At 40.6% G+C, this 17627-nt stretch overlaps 1 protein-coding gene across 6 annotated transcripts in view; it reads right to left on the reverse strand.

The window, feature by feature from the left end:
* LOC127637954 (disabled homolog 2-interacting protein-like) overlaps positions 1-17627 on the reverse strand; it is a 148155-nt gene that overhangs the window by 4042 nt on the left and 126486 nt on the right. For all 6 annotated transcript variants that reach the window (XM_052119238.1, XM_052119231.1, XM_052119246.1 and 3 more), the window contains 5 exons: positions 14499-14677; positions 10318-11191; positions 8367-8489; positions 6983-7185; positions 6233-6320 (listed from right to left, as the gene is read on the reverse strand). In XM_052119238.1, coding sequence (XP_051975198.1) covers positions 6233-6320; positions 6983-7185; positions 8367-8489; positions 10318-11191; positions 14499-14677 — 1467 coding nt within the window. The remainder of the gene's footprint in view (positions 1-6232; positions 6321-6982; positions 7186-8366; positions 8490-10317; positions 11192-14498; positions 14678-17627) is intronic.

Raw genomic sequence — 17627 nt, forward strand, 5'->3', positions numbered from 1 at the left:
CTGCCGCCATTGGTGTATGAGTGTGTGCATGAATGGGTGATTGGGACACAGTGTAAAGCGCTTTGGTAACCTCTAAGGTTAAAAAAGTGCTATATAAGTGCAGACCATTTTTGAATTTATGAGAGTTTTCAAAGTGAATATATTATTATGCATATCTAAATGATACACATTCAATTTGGCTAATATTGAGCTAAACAGGACCAATAGTTAGGTCTCAACACCCAATCTAATTGGTAGAAAACGTGTCTTTTAAGGGTCATGAAATGGAAAATAAAATTTACCTTGATATTTAAACATGCATAAGGTAATTATACGATAAAAACATTTTCAAATTTCAGAAAACTCAGTAATTCAGACCTCAAAACTTCCTTTCCTGTCTAAAAAGAGCATTTATAGTTCACACCTGTTTGAAACGTCTCGTTTTGAAAACTGTGTTTGTGACATCACAAGACATTGCTCAGTTGTTTTTTACATGCCCCACAACATTGGCCCCGCCCACTGGCGTTCAATTTGTATCATAAACAGAGAAGTGAGACAACTCTACAGTGATTCCAATGATACCTAAACACCAAAGGGGAACCATATGGACTATTTTGAAGTTTTTTGTGAATATAACACAGCATTACACAGTCGTCTTTGACCATTGTAATGTTTATTGTGCCACTTTTAAAAGATCTGGTGTCAAGTTACAACTCCAAAACGGAGATGCCATTCAGTTTCATTCAGCTGCTCTGCGTCTTGCTGTTCTTGTGGCCCATCTGTGCTATTTTTAATTGTTGGTGAATGTAAATAAGGACTAGCTGGACGTCTTTGACCATATGGATGCATTTCTGGTGATCTGCACCTGTGTGTGTGTGCGTCTTGTTTCACTGTGTTATGGACTTATACAGTGAGGAAAATAAGTATTTGAACACCCTGCTATTTTGCAAGTTCTCCCACTTGGAAATCATGGAGGGGTCTGAAATTGTCATCGTAGGTGCATGTCCACTGTGAGAGACATAATCTAAAAAAAAAAAATCCAGAAATAACAATGTATGATTTTTTAACTATTTATTTGTATGATACAGCTGCAAATAAGTATTTGAACACCTGGGAAAATCAATGTTAATATTTGGTACAGTAGCCTTTGTTTGCAATTACAGAGGTCAAATGTTTCCTGTAGTTTTTCACCAGGTTTGCACACACTGCAGGAGGGATTTTGGCCCACTCCTCCACACAGATCTTCTCTAGATCAGTCAGGTTTCTGGGCTGTCGCTGAGAAACACAGAGTTTGAGCTCCCTCCAAAGATTCTGTATTGGGTTTAGGTCTGGAGACTGGCTAGGCCACGCCAGAACCTTGATATGCTTCTTACAGAGCCACTCCTTGGTTATCCTGGCTGTGTGCTTCGGGTCATTGTCATGTTGGAAGACCCAGCCTCGACCCATCTTCAATGCTCTAACTGAGGGAAGGAGATTGTTCCCCAAAATCTCGCAATACATGGCCCCGGTCATCCTCTCCTTAATACAGTGCAGTCGCCCTGTCCCATGTGCAGAAAAACACCCCAAAAGCATGATGCTACCACCCCCATGCTTCACAGTAGGGATGGTGTTCTTGGGATGGTACTCATCATTCTTCTTCCTCCAAACACGGTTAGTGGAATTATGACCAAAAAGTTCTATTTTGGTCTCATCTGACCACATGACTTTCTCCCATGACTCCTCTGGATCATCCAAATGGTCATTGGCAAACTTAAGACGGGCCTTGACATGTGCTGGTTTAAGCAGGGGAACCTTCCGTGCCATGCATGATTTCAAACCATGACGTCTTAGTGTATTATCAACAGTAACCTTGGAAACGGTGGTCCCAGCTCTTTTCAGGTCATTGACCAGCTCCTCCCGTGTAGTTCTGGGCTGATTTCTCACCTTTCTTAGGATCATTGAGACCCCACGAGGTGAGATCTTGCATGGAGCCCCAGTCTGAGGGAGATTGACAGTCATGTTTAGCTTCTTCCATTTTCTAATGATTGCTCCAACAGTGGACCTTTTTTCACCAAGCTGCTTGGCAATTTCCCGTAGCCCTTTCCAGCCTTGTGGAGGTGTACAATTTTGTCTCTAGTGTCTTTGGACAGCTCTTTGGTCTTGGCCATGTTAGTAGTTGGATTCTTACTGATTGTATGGGGTGGACAGGTGTCTTTATGCAGCTAACGACCTCAAACAGGTGCATCTAATTTAGGATAATAAATGGAGTGGAGGTGGACATTTTAAAGGTAGACTAACAGGTCTTTGAGGGTCAGAATTCTAGCTGATAGACAGGTGTTCAAATACTTATTTGCAGCTGTATCATACAAATAAATAGTTAAAAAATCATACATTGTGATTTCTGGATTTTTTTTTTTTAGATTATGTCTCTCACAGTGGACATGCACCTACGATGACAATTTCAGACCCCTCCATGATTTCCAAGTGGGAGAACTTGCAAAATAGCAGGGTGTTCAAATAATTATTTTCCTCACTGTATGTGTAACTAATATCAGCATGGACTGCTTGTGAACCGGTCATAATACAATTTAAGTGTAGCAAAGGAACTGTTATTGAAGAATGGGGCAGTTAAAAACACTTGAACTTCATTGCAAAATCTCATGAATTCATGAATATTTCATATGTTATGACTGTTTGATAGTTAAGGTGAAGTCATAGTGAAATCGGAGCTTGCTCCCGTGAACGACGAACGCAACGTATGAATTATCAAAGATGCGATCTGAGAGAAGCGCTGATGCGTCATTGATGTCAGCAAGCTGTCTAGCATGTTAAATATCTAGACCTGTCTGTGATTCCAAATCGTGCAATGTGAAATGTGTTTTGACTGAATAAAACTGCAGTGTTGAACTACAACCAATGAGAGAGCAAGAAACGGGGCACCGGAAGTTTCAATGGGAGGATTCCTGATTCCAGTAACTGCAACAGAACATCAACTACCATGGCTGTGGTATCAAGAAAGTCTTATTGGCCGAAGAAATGGAGGAAAACATTGTGGACCATTGGCAGGAGCACCAGATTTGATGTTTCATCTGAACTGTACCACAAACAGGTGGAGAAAGAGAATGAGTTGGTGAGAAATGTCCAATCCTCTTGGACAGTCAGGTAAGCAAATAGGTAGATTTTTCAGTAGGAGGTACTTTTTCATATTGTAACCAATAAAATATATGATGCCTTTACACATTATGTAAAGGTGATAAAAACATACACATCATATTCTGAAATGCATAACATATGATCATGCATTTGTTTTCGTATCTTGTATCACTTCTCACATGTACTCTGTAGTGAAATGTAATTTGGAGTCCAGGCAGAGTCATTGGGGATTCGTCAATAGTGAAATGTTTTGCAATGTGTTCACCCCTGTCGCCGATTCCTTATAATGAAAATGATCATTTATGATTAAACTATGAGAGTTTAGGTGCAAAATACTTTACTGACATTATCATTGGACCTCAGGGAAGATAAAATAATAAAAAATTTATCATTTAAAATAGCATTCCATGACCCCTTTAATCATAAATGTATTTATTCCACTCACAAGCTGGTCATTTTTAGAGTTCAACATTGTTACTTTGTTGCATAATGCCTAGAATTTCTTTGCCTGAAGGCATTGTAGATACTAAAACTTTAGTTTGAAATGAGGGGATTTGGGTATTCTTTAGCTGGTCAGATTGGGAGACAAGCTTAAACCAGCAAACCAGCTTAGGCTGGTTTAAGCTGTTTTTGTCAGAAGGGAAAAGATCATTTAATTCCTACATGAAAGAAGAAACAAAATATAGGTTCTCTGGAAACCATAATTTAAACATGCATCACATAAAAAGTTAATTTAACACAAAAAAAATGCACAAATTACAATAAATATGGACAATGGCTCAAAAGAGAGGTAGTCTGCCTAGCTCAACTGCCAAGTTGGATTTAACTTGGAATATTGACCTGATTGGTGTATTTTAATTAGCAGAACAGGGATTTCCACTCTGACATTAACACAACATGAAAGCGGCACCACACAGAATCAAATCGCTGTATAGAACCAATGCTATTCATTGGTGGCTTCTTGGCTTCCTTCCTCCACACTATGCTGCCAAATCTACTGCATTTGCCTTTCAACTAAAAGCAGCCATCATAGTGGGACAGTGAATATTAGCATTAACAATGATTAATGATGTTAATTCTTCAACCATGCTTACATTTTATTTAATAACGCATTCATTACTTTTATAATTCAGCAGGGACTCCTGAGGGATTCCTAACAGAATGGCAGGGGGTATGCAAGATTGTTATTGAAATTTCAATGCTAAATTTATTCAAATAACATTTTATATTTTTATATTACAGTGCCATTCATAAAGTATTCAGACCCCTTCATTTTTTCACACTTTTCAATGTTGCAGCCTTATACTAAAATGCTTTAAATAATTTTCTTCCCACATCAATCTACACTCCATACCCCATAATTAAAAAGCAAAAAACAGATTTTTAAACCAGAACTTAGAAAAAACTGAAATATCACATTGACATAAGTATTCAGACCCTTTGTTATGACACTTGAAATTTAGCTCAGGTGCATCCCATTTCTCTGTGTCATCTTTGAGATGTTTCTACACTTTGATTTGAGTTCACTTGTGGCAAAGTCAATTGATTGGACATGATTTGGAAAGGCACACACCAGTCTATGTAAGGTCTCATAGCTGAAAATGCATATCAGAGCAAAAACCAAGCCATGAGGTCAAAGGAACTGCCTGCAGAGCTCAAAGACAGAATTGTGTCAAGGCACTGATCTGGGGAAGGCGTCAAAATAATGCTGGCTGCATTGAAGGTTCCCAAGAGCAAAGAGGCCTCCCTAAATCTTAAATGAAAAAAGTTTGGAACAACCACTACTTGTCCTGAGCTGTCCGCATGACCAAACTGAGCAGAGAAGGGCCTTGGTAAGAGAGGTGACAAGGAACCCGATGGTCACTCTGGTTAAGCTCCAGAGATCATGTGTGGAGATGGGAGAAACTTGCAGAAGGACAACCATCACTGCAGCACTCCACCAATCTGGGCTTTATGGCAGAGTGGCCAGACGGAAGCCTCTCCTCAATGCACAACAAAGCCTGCTTGGAATTTACAAAAAAGCACCTAAAGGACTCTCAGACTGTGAGAAACAAGATTCCCTGGTCTGATGAAACAAAGATTGAACTGTTTGGCCACAATTCCAAGTGTCATGTCTGGAGGAAACCAGGCACCGCTCATCCATCACCTTGCGCAATACAAACCCAACGGTGAAGCATTGTGGTGGTAGCATCATGCTGTGGGGGTGTTTGTCAGTGGCAGGTACTGGGGGACTGGTCAGGAATGAAGGAAAGCTGAACGCAGCAAAATACAGCAATACCCTTAATGAAAATCTGGTCCAGAGCTCTCAGGACCTCAGACTGGGCTGTAGGTTCACCTTCCAACAGGACAATGACCCCTAAGCACACAGCCAAAACAACACAAGAGTGGCTTAGAGACAACTCTGTGAATGTTATTGAGTGGCCCAACCAGAGCCCGGACTCTCTGGAGAGACCTGAAAATGGCTGTCCACCGATGGTCCTTATAAAACATGACAGAGCTTGGGAAGCTCTGCAGAGAAGAATGGTAGAAAATCCCTAAATCCAGCTGTGCATAGCTTGTTGCATCATACCCAAAAAGACTTGACACTAAGTACTGAGTTAAGGGTCTGAATACTTATGTCAATGTGATGTTTAATTTCTTTCTTTTTAATACATTTCCAAAGTTATCAAAAATCTGTTTGCTATGTCATTATGGGGCATGGAGTGTAGATTGATGTGAAAAAAACAATAAAATATTTAAAGCATTTTAGCATAAGGCTGCAACATAACAAAATGTGAAAAAAAGAAAAAAGAATTAAGGGGTCTGAATATTTTATGAATGCACATTGAGATAGTGAGAGAGGAGATGGGAATGCATGTCCACTAACCACCTAGCCATGTCTCCAAAAAAAATACATGTATTTAAATACATATTGTTTTATTTAAAATGTTCCAATCCAAGAAAAACAATAGAAAAACAAAATTAAGATGCAAAAATATTTTGAAATATATTATATTTATAGAAAGGCTAACATTATCTAATCTGAAGTCAGTAGTTTAGGTCATAGGGGTACAGCTGATAAAAATATAAGAAAGTGTTTTTGTCACTCACGACTTGTATAAACACACATACGTGTTCCTACCTGTGCGTCAATGATCTTCTGTTTGGAGTCAACTACGTCCTGCATATCAGCATGATCCTTTTTCAGCTCTTCCTCCACAGACATCAACCTGCACCAACACAAAACATATACACAAAATCAGTCCACTCTTATTATTTTCTCCCATTTTGTCTTTCAACTAGTGCTCGAGGCCAGAAATAGCTGCCCCACAACATCACTTTTAGAGAAAAGAAGCTCCCAGTATATCCTGCCTTGAGGAAAGTAAAAACTATTCTAAAAGCTCTTTGTCTGATCATATTGCCACTAATAGACTAGTAGCTGAGAGCAAATCTACACTCGGTATGTGCAGTACACTTGGTAACCACAGTATCTGTGCAATGATGCTGTCTTTCTTTCTTGCTATTTTATTTAATCTCCACCAAGTTTATTATAGTTTCATATTTTCAAATTAACTTCACATTTGAGTGCAGCTGAGCGATGGTTTTAAAAAAGTTTCATTTTTTATTTTATTTGATAGACATATTGTGCTAAATGCTCAATCACTGCAAAAACAACTTTAAGTTGATTATTATTTTATTTCTATTAGTTTATTAATAACCACAATTTTTCATTTCATTCCCTTTTAGTTGAAATTTTTTGGTCTTTTTTTCTGTTTACAAAATTTTTTTAAATGACGTTTTCATCTTAATTTAGTTTACAATAATGACCCTGATTTCATTTTACCAGCCCCATAGGCCTCCTTCCTGTCCATTCCATCTCCATTTCACTCACCTGCTGATAATTCCCTTCATCTGCAGGTCTTTGTCTTCCTGTTGCCGTCTCAGCCTCTCCTCAGACTCGTCCAGTCTGGCCTGGTACTCCATTAGCATCTTCTGTGCCTGATCCTCTTGTCCCTTCAGCCGAGCCTCATAGTCCTCCAGCCTCTGAACCGACACACGCAGCCTCTCCTGCAGCATAGAGATCTCCGCCTGATACTGACACACACAAAAAGAGAAATAGAAACTGATATCTTTTGTCTTTCTGTTTCTCATTCTGAACAGCAGTCACCCCTGAATGCTTTGATCTTTTGATCATTAAATTGCCATGACTTTTCCAGTTGTTTGTGATTACTAGATAAGTATTAAAAAAATTATTTTATCAAGATTTTTATCGAGACTTTTTAGCTGATGGAATATTTCAGAGGTGATAATAGCAAGATAATTGTATACTATAGAATTCTCCATGACTTAAACCATGTACAGCAGTACCTACCTGAAAAGGAAAAGACTGAAATCTCTCAAACTGTTGATTAAGATTAGGATCAAATAACATATTTCAAATTAGTACTAAAACCTGACAACAATGGCATTTTTAACTGTGCTTCTTTAGCTCAAATGATGCAAAAAAACAACAAGAAAAAAAGCTACTTTTTCAGGATGGTCCAGCTAATGCACATGTTCTCAAGTAAACATACTCTCAGTGTCTCTATCAAAAGGGAGATTGGTTCTTTTAAATGTAAAGTGGGACTTTCATTCCTACACCCACCACATTTTCAGATTTCCAGGTTTTCCATGACCACGTTTATAAGGGTAGTCCACTTTTTCCTCTTAAACTAACACCAATATTTTAGGTTAAAATTTCTATGAAAATATAAAGGAAAGTGTATATTTTAAGTGCTGCACTGCAAACATAATAACTATTTTGTTGTTTTCCAGTAGAAATATCTAAACTGCAAAATGCATTTACTTTGGACAAAATATGACAAGATATTTTTTTTGTTTTCAGAGAAATCTAACAAAATTAGTCTAAAAAACATTTATGCTTACTAGAAAAAGCAATTTGCCAAAGGAAAAACCAAAAACAAGACAAAAAATGTTATCAAAATATTCTGCTTTTTTTAAATTATTATTTTTTTTTAATGTTTTACAAGAAAATATGACAAATATACTTAGTAAGAAAAGTATTTTTTGTAGCGTTTAACTGGCCACCATTCCTCTGAAGTTTTTTTTTTTTTTTATCATTTAGCATCATTATGTCGCTGTGATTGAGAGAATCCTTCTGAGTTAAATTAGTGCATGATGATGATTCATTTCCCAATCAGAGAGTCTTTGAATGAGCCTGATTGTCTGCTGCTATGTGTGTTGGTGGGTGGGAGTATATAGGGGCGGCCAGTTACCTTTTCAGCTTGTGTGTGCACATCTCTGCATAGCTCTGTCTCAGACTCCTGCTCTATATATGGCACATTCATCAACCAGGCAGCAGTACGGTCCAGTGCACTGGGGTTCACAGGAGACGGGGTCTATCGGACACACACATGCATGAATAAACTCAAGACAAAACAAGACACACATACAAACACACAGAGAAATAATGCTGGGGTACTACTTACCCAATAGGCAATATGGACAAAAATGTGGAAACAGGCATGACAACATTCAGCTTGAATAGAGAGAGCATGTATGACATATGAGCATGATTAGCCAGAACAGCATAATTATTTATGATGCATATGCAAGGCTCAACAATAAGATCCATGGCCAGTGAGAGAGATTCAGCCAGCTGATGGAACTGTCACCCTATCAGGCAGTGGAGCAAAGCCTCCATATATTGTGTACATTGAACATGTACAGTAAATTAGTTTGTATGCCTAGCACACCTAAATATTTGATTTTCTATGTTATATCAAAAGTTTTTGTTTAGTAAATGCAGCTAATTTACATGTCACTAAGGCAACGTTATCTAGTTAGCTAACAAAGATGAGGGTTTGTCGAAATTTTGAGAATGATTTGCAATAGTCTTGGAAACATCAAACAAATCAGTTATTTTTTGCACCATATGCCATTGTTTCCAACAAAAGTGTGTGTGTGTGTGTGTGTATTCATAACTTTCATGGAGTTATATTATAGTTACATAATTTCCAGCTATTATTGCAAATCAAAGCAATTCAGTATTACTGGTAGTAATTTGTTTTTCCTAAAAAGAAAACCTAAGGGATAGTTTAGCCAAGAATGCAAAGTGGGTGTGCAAATTCTTTAGTGTTTTATGGAAAATGTAAGTTTTATGGGTTTGAAAACAACAAGAGAATGACAGAGTAAACGATGACAGAATTTTCATTTTCGGGTGAAATATGCCTTGAACATTAAATAAAAAATATAAATATAATGCTCTGACACAGATGAAACATTTGCTAAAAATAAATTCCTAATTTTTGGTGATGGGGCCAGTGAAAATCCTGGCAGGGCAAGTAAAGATCTAACCAGGCCAGTAGAAAATAATATTACTTGCTTGCCATGATAAAGGAGAAGGTATGAGTAGCCCTATCTCTCTGATAAAACTTATGCAAATTATTAATCATGAAATAAATTTGACATAGCTCTCAACTAAGCAAAGGTACATTTTCATGAATGCATTCCAGTTCAGTAATCTGTGTTATTTTAATATGATGAAAGATGTTCCTCTTATTGTCTAGATAAAATGGGACTTATTCATAAATTAACTATCCACAAGGAGCCTAAATATATGCCTTTCGTGATCAGCAGAATTACACAAAGATCTGGGGTGGGAGGGGCAGTCCACTGTAATAAGCGTGTGCGAGTGAGTGGTTTCCATAGACACTCAGCTGCCTCAGGGTTTCCATCAATCACTTGAAGTATTCAATCAATTTCAATCAGAGAGAGAGCGATGCATTTTGGATATGGGAAATGTCCTTCCTGTCCACTTCATTGACAAATTGTTGGAAAAAATTCATGCCTGTGGCAATAGTCAATAGCTGGGGGTTTATTATTGCTTGCAAGATAAGACATCTGATTCTAATTAGAACCAATAACTCTGACCTGCCGCAAGATGTTTTAAAATTACTTGGTTAGGTTTTGATAAAGATGCAAAATAAATTATCCAGATCGCAGACAGATTTAAATGTTCACAAATACGCACAACCACAAATGCAGATTGATCATATTTTAGTGGAGCAATGCTACACAGATAGACTACAGTGTTCAGGACTTGGTTTTGCAGAGGGATAATGCACAACATGTCAAACCGCATGGGCTAAAACAGCAGAAGACCACTTTGTTTGTAAACTCTAGATTCTACCATTTAAATGTAGGTAAACATGTAAGTGTACATACTTGTTTATGCTGTGCACGATGCTTTGTATCTGGACTGTCGCCTTTGGAGGAGGAGCTTTGCTGTCGAAGCCGTGTGCCACCTCCAGGCCAATCAGGTGACGACGTCATCACAGTATTATTAGAAGGACGTGGATAGGGGGCGGAGTTCAATAGATTGGGCGGAGTTTGCCCTCTGGGTGCAGTCTGTGTGGGTGGCGGCGGTTGGTCAATCCGCCGCTGGGGACCAGTGCTACTCTGCCGTGGAACCATAGGCTGATTTTCAGTTAGCGATAACTGTCGTCTCGAGTAATCTCCAGAACGTCTCACAAACTCCTCCCCCACTCCACCCATCTGGGTTAGGAAGGTGATCTTGGTTCCTCCAAAACTCTCTTCATTGTTGCTATGGGAACTGACGGAGCTGTGACATTCTGACCCAGAATCCCCACTTGCTATACCTCTTGGTGATACGGGCAATCCAGCAGCCATCTGGTAAACTGGATTCTGAAAGGACAGTGGGGCCAGGAGCTGTGTAGGCCTGCCTGGGGCCCCTTCTGCCCCTGGGGTAGTGGGAGTCTGTCCTGGCCTATGAAGAGTGGGGCCTCCAGAAACATTGCCTTGTGGAGTCCGTGCATTCCAAGGAACCATGGAACCCTCACCTAAACCTTCTGAAATTATACCTGCAGGGATGACAATTGGTTCTAATGCCCTGGCCGCTTCCTGGAGGTCCACCATGGAGAGACTCTTGCCACCATTGGCTAGGCCCAGCTCGGGTTCATTGGCCTCAGAATAACTGGAGCGACGGGCTGGGGAGCCATGAAGGCCGGAGGATCGTGTGACGAAGAAGAGGTCTTTGTTTTCTGGGGTGGGGGAAGGGAGGCGAGTGAAGTCCAGCGGGCTAGTGAAATGAAACAGAGACAGGAAGCCTTAATGCACTCCAAATAACATATGTAAACATTCATATACCTATATATATATATAGGGAAATAGCCCAAAGGAAAGAGGGCACAGAAATTGGACACTACAGTCACACTTAAAAATCTATTAATTTTATTGCAGTAGAAACTGAATATCAAACCAAAAGGCATCTACAGAACAAACTATGCTTTTCAACTGCTTTGACCAACTGCTCCCAAGGTAATTTTTATTGGATGTATTAAGTCAGTTATATCAGAAAGACTCGCAGGCTTGGTAAAGTTGACATGATATTTATTTGATGAAATGATATTGAACAACAGAAAATATTTTTTCTTTTGGTGTAAGCCCCGTCTGGCGGCCCGATGATATTGCTACTCGAACTGTCAGATCCTGCCGGAGATAGGAGGCAGGGGGCAACTTGACTGGTGGTGCTGGGGAGGTGGAGGTCGCCACGTTTTTAGCAGGATTTTAGAGCAATGGCTGATTGCCATCATATCCTGCCAGAGATAGAAGGCAGGGGGTGAGGAGTCTACCCCTAAAGGAGAAACCAGATACTACCCCCAAAAGAGAGAAGTCGTTCCAGAAGAGTTATGAAACAGGTCTTCATGGCTGAAGTTTCATTATTAGAAGAGAAAAAGGAGATGTGATGATTGAATAGACAACGGTACATGAATTAGACAGTATCCCTGGCATGGTTGTGTGATAACTTAGCGATATGATAAGCCGTGCTTGAGTTTGCTGATGACCCTTATGAGAAAGGGGACATGGTTCATGTGATATCCTTGCTTGAGGATAGCCATGCTTGCGTATGAACATTAATGGTGTGATATATGTTAGGTAATGGACAACATTTTTCTTTAGCCCTATGATAGGGCGACATTGTTGTGTCATCCCTTTGCTGAAGATCATTAACATGGTATGAATCCTCTGATGAGGGGTTGTATGAGGGATGTGGATAATGTTTCATTATGAGTTCTCCAATGAGGATGAACGTTAGTTGTGTGAAATCTGTCAGTGAATGGACAATGTTTTGTTTGGACCTGTGGTGGGGCGACATTTTTGTGCAATCCCATTGTTGATCTGAATTAACGTATGGTATGAGCCCTCCAACGAGGCCGGTTATTGCTGAAAATTAATGACATATGATTATGAGCCCTCCAACAAGGGTGACCATTGCTTGTGCAATATCTTTGCCAGAGGATGAACAACGTGCATAAAGCCCTAAGATAAGGGCAACATTGTTTTACAACACCCTTTGTTAAAAGATAAACAACATTTGATTATGAGCCCATTGATGAGGGTGGATGATGTTTGTGGAATGTCTTTGCCAAAAGAATAACAACGTAGCATAAAACTCTACGATAAGGTATGATAATTTTGCCACATGATGCCGAAATTGGCCAGTAATCAGGGTGAATGGGCATGAGTTTTCAAAGTGTCTTGATGTCTGCTTTGGTGAGGGGAGTGCCGTGCCCAGCCTTGAATGGAGTTGAAGTATTCTGATGGGAAAGATGTGATGTTTGAAGTCGAAGCTCCTGATAAAGCCCATAAAACCAGCAACACAACACATGGTCCATGACATGTAAAGTTTCAGTCAACTGAATATTCGGTATGTGCTTCGCAAGAAATAATAATCCAGCAAAGGTTTTATCCAAGAGTGAACAATCCTTACATACCTGGTGCTAAATGTAGCAGCCCTGACCATGAATGCATTTACAGTGGATGGAGTGGAGAGCAAAATGCAATGATCCTTAAAATAAAATTTGTATGTGGTTTGGCTAACGTAGTTGTTAAACTCATAATGGGCAACTCGTAATGAGCTATAAAATTTGGAACATTGATAAAGCCCCAATGCTTAGAAAGTCCCCATTGATCGAAACATGGTCCGTACAGTGATAAAAAAAGAATGCTTTACTGAGATCCATATAATACAAATCTCTGCACTGTTATGATGCCTGAATGAGTAATAAAACATAAACATAACTGTGGAATAGGAATTAGACCCCTGTTTGATTCGATCATCTAAGGCAGCAAAATGGAGAATTAAGTAATAAGACCCCGTACTATAAGTACTTGGTGGACTTGCAGGAGAGCCATGGCATGCAGGGCGGAGATGGCCTGTCCAGTGGTGCTGTAGTGGCTACGAGCAGTGCCCTGACCCTAGGAACCAATCGACTAGCCGTGAGGGGTGAGGCATAGTGGACATCCGCGCATCAGCCTCAGACTGGACGAGTCAAAGGTGACAGCCCAGATGAGTCATCAACACCAGGCGCCGCTGTGACACTCTCCCAAGCAGCGGCGATATCATCATCCAGCTCGCGGGGGCCGAATGAGACAACGGACTGGCCGTGAGGTGAGCCGGTCTTGCGTCGGACCCGGGCGGGAGCGAACAAGCATGCTGGAGGGCGGGTGGTTCTTGGGGATTTACCTGGCAAAACCGAGCCTGTTGCTCTCCCCAAATCGCCTGGGGCGGCTGAAGTGGCTTTTCCTCGGAAGGGAGAATGCGGCGATCTAGAAATAAACTCTTTTAGAGAGGAAAATACTTCTCTTTTAGAGGTATACACTCTTTTACAGAAGCACTGTCGAAGCGCCCAGGGGCGTGGACTGCACAGCGTGCAGAGAGGGAGAAAGCCACTGGTAACGTGCCGTAGATCCAACAGCAATGCTCTGATAGAGGTGAGTGGAAAAGTAGTGAGACTCAGCTTGCTGCTGCACAACCACTCGGCTCCAAAGAAAAATTCATGATTGGCTGATTCCTACAGAATATTTGTTTTGATCTACTCATTAATAAATATTGTAATCTTGTTGCTGAATCTAAATATGGGTATTGGGAAGTTGGCGTATCCTGCATGCAATATGCTCCATCTAAAACTATTTTAAACAGCAGTTTGCTCATTCATAATGATGGTGCATGCAGCTTTAATGACCTCAAATTAATTGAGGGATATAAGAAATATTTGTACATTTAAAAATAAATTTGTTAAACCGCAGGAGTTTAAAATGAACTAATGAAGGCAAAAATGTGTTAATGGTGTAAAACTTAAAAGAAACTGTGACCCGTAAAGGTATGAAACACCTTCATGCATTTATGAAGTTATACATTACATACTGTATATACATGAATGTTTACAAAAAATCTTTATGTTGATCTGTTCTCATATACCATCAACGTATGGCCTTGAACAACTGCATACTTGCCTCTGATGGGTTATGCAACAAAGTCACACTTGTGACTGTAAACAAACACTTGCACTGCTCTGATTGTTCATCATACATTCGTGGCTTACCCTGGTAAATCAGTGTCGATTGACATCTTCTGTAATCCAGTGGAGATGCTGCACCCAGGGACTGGAGGGGAGGGCACACGTTCAGAAGGAGCACTCATCTGTACATTCAGTGGGTTTGTTAAGGCTGCGTGAACATCCCTCATAATTCTGGGTAATGGACCAAGCTTGGAGGCAGCACTCTAAGGACAAGCATGAAAGATCCCTTTGAACATTACAAACAAATGAAAAAACACCCCAAAAATAATTTAACAACTGAGAAACAGTATTTTTAAAGGTGAGGCATGTTATTGCTAACACATATCCTGGTTTTAAAAGGGTTTTGGGAACTTGTCAGCTTGGCCAGTCTGGGAGACCAGCTAGACCATTTTAAACCAGCAAACCACCTTAGGCTGGTTTAAGAAGGCTTTTTAAGTAGGGTTAACATCTGAAAAATACACACATCACTTTTAAACTATGTGCTTCACCTCCCTCCTCATTGTGGTGATTTCTTCATCAACAAAGACTTGGTTACCAACAAAATCATGCAATGCAAACAAACCTCAGCTGCTTTGTGTTGCACTACTGATGAAAATTAAAAGCCACTAATTAAACTCCGCACAGAGGCTTTTTATTTTAACTCTGATCTTTTCCGAAAAGCATTTAATAATGAAAAGGGTAGACCAAGTTAAATAAAAGTTTAACTGATTTAAATTTGTAATTATTGGTTGATTCTGTCGCACTGCAATGTTGACTCAATACCTCTGGCTATATAAGAATATGTTTCATAGTCAAAGAACGTTTTAGACAATCTTCTCTGACTGCAGTGTGCTCTCTATTAGTGTGTGGCAGCTATAGGGACTTCTAGATTTCCTATGTACTGTAGAACTCAAAATCTGAGAGGGCATGTGCTTTGGGAGCATGTCCACATGATGTGATCTGCATATTTCAACATAAAGTGCCACTATGAGAGTATCCAACATATACACATTGAGTTAGTATTGTTTGTATAGTTGTAAGCAATGTCAGCAGTACCATACAGGCACAGGTGAGTAGCTGTGGATAAGTGTGACGTGGCCACTTTGCTGAAATCAATTCTGTAAGAATTTGTTTTAAGAGTGGATAGTCTGGGCAGATACAACAGCTATATTTAGCATAGGAAGGGGATAAGAAGATATTTTCTTGCAAAAATGTGTCTTAATAAAGATAAAAAGAAATGATCAAAATAGGGGCCATAGCTCACATCAATCCACCTACTAATACTGCCAAAAAATTGCAGCACTAGTTACTGCCTCACTGCCTCAATACAACTATATCCTGAACTGACCTACCTCTCAATAGAACATATTGCAATGATAAAGTGGAAAATCTCGTCATAAAGCATGTCATAAAAGGGATGGTTCATGATGGTTGACTAGTCACCAACAACCAACTGGCCTATTTGAGAGGTTGAATAATTTTAGACATTTTTTAACATCATTCTTTTTGTGATACTTATTTCTGTTATACTTTAAAGCTGAAGTGTTTTTTGGTGTTAAAATGCTTTTTCCTATCCCAGCTTAATAAGCAGAGACAACAATAAGTAAACCATTTGCAGGTTAATTTGCTCAAAAACTGTAAACACTGTGTTTCTGTGGCACTTTGATATTTCCCATTGTTTTGAGCGAGTCTCCCTATACAACAACATTAACCCAACCTATGGTGTCCATTGTTTGTTTGATTGGGGGATGTCTTTGAAAAGCTGTAAAAAAAAAAAAAAAAAGGTGATTTTTGCAATTCCTTTCGGTGGCATTAGTGTTGCAGAAATTACATACTTCAGCTTAATTTAGCTAAAAATGCTATGCTTTAGCTACTTGCACGGTTAAACCCTCTAGAAGTGGAGCTCTGTCAACAGCAATTTCACCCTGTAGCTCTAGACTGGTTGCCCACTGAAACTAAGCAGGTTTGAGCCTGGCCAGTACCTGGATGAAACCTCCTGGGGAAAACTAAGGTTCCCTATCTGTCACTCACTCGAAGTTGTGTCGATGTAGTGGCACTAGGGGTCACTCTTGAGAGCCCGGAAACACCGGTGATCTTTGATAAAAGGCCAATGGGAATTGGGAGGGGACGTGCATACCGCTTATTAGATTATCTCTTCTGAGTCGTACGGTCGATGGTTCAAGCTGTTTAAGCGATTTCCATCCCTCACCTCTGCTGGATCCTTATGCCGCATTACAGCGGCTTTCTCCCCTCTCTGCACTGGTGCACTGCAGAGATCGCCCCTGGGCACTTCAGCAGATCTAAAAGAGAGTATATTCCAAAAGAGCAGTTTTCTCTCACATAAGATAATATATTCCTAAAAGAGCGGCACACATCGGAATGTCTTTTTCAAGATGTGTCTTTTTAAAGATGCCCTTCCGGTTGTGTGTTATTCCTGGTTGTGTTTGATACCTCCTGCCTTCTGACAGCCACAATCGCTGCCCTTCGTGCCTGGGCGCTGCCCACGCAGAGACATCTTTCGTGGATGCGTCATGTCCTCATTGAAAGGCAATGATCATGGCAACGTTGCAGTCGCGGCTCACTTTCGTAAGAAAGCCAGCCACCCCAGTGGCTCCCTCCCTCGGTCCTCCTACCTACGGGTATGAGGCCAGCGCAGCAAGCACTGGGGGCGATTCGGGAACCTCAATGGGACCACCTCTGCTGGTTAAATCCCCACGGACCTCCCATTCCCTGGCACGGTCGTTTACCCCATCTAGGCATTCGGATGAGTGCGCAGGCTCGTCCCAGGGCAAGTTTGACCTCTTGGACATGCTTTTCCGGGCCGCCGCGAGCATCGGGCTAGAGTGGAACCGCTCCACTCCACTCTACCCTGAACCCTCGCAGCTGGATGACTGGTATCTGGGCTCGTTATGCTGCTCACAGCCACGCCCCGCCCCAGTGCCCTTCTTCAAGGAAATGCACGAGGAGCTGACGAGTTCGTGGGAGGCACATTTCTCTGCCGGTTCCCGATCTCTCAGCTCCCCCGCTCTCACTACCTCAAGGCCTGTAGGCTCACGTCTTAGCTGATGGCTAGAGCCTCCGCTGGACAAGCCGCCTCCACCCTGCATGCCATGGCTCTCCTGCAGGTCCACCAAGCCAAGGCGCTGAAAGAACTACACAAGGGTAGTTCTGCTA

The sequence above is a fragment of the Xyrauchen texanus genome, chromosome 4 (assembly GCF_025860055.1).
Source record: "Xyrauchen texanus isolate HMW12.3.18 chromosome 4, RBS_HiC_50CHRs, whole genome shotgun sequence".
NCBI lineage: Eukaryota > Metazoa > Chordata > Actinopteri > Cypriniformes > Catostomidae > Xyrauchen > Xyrauchen texanus.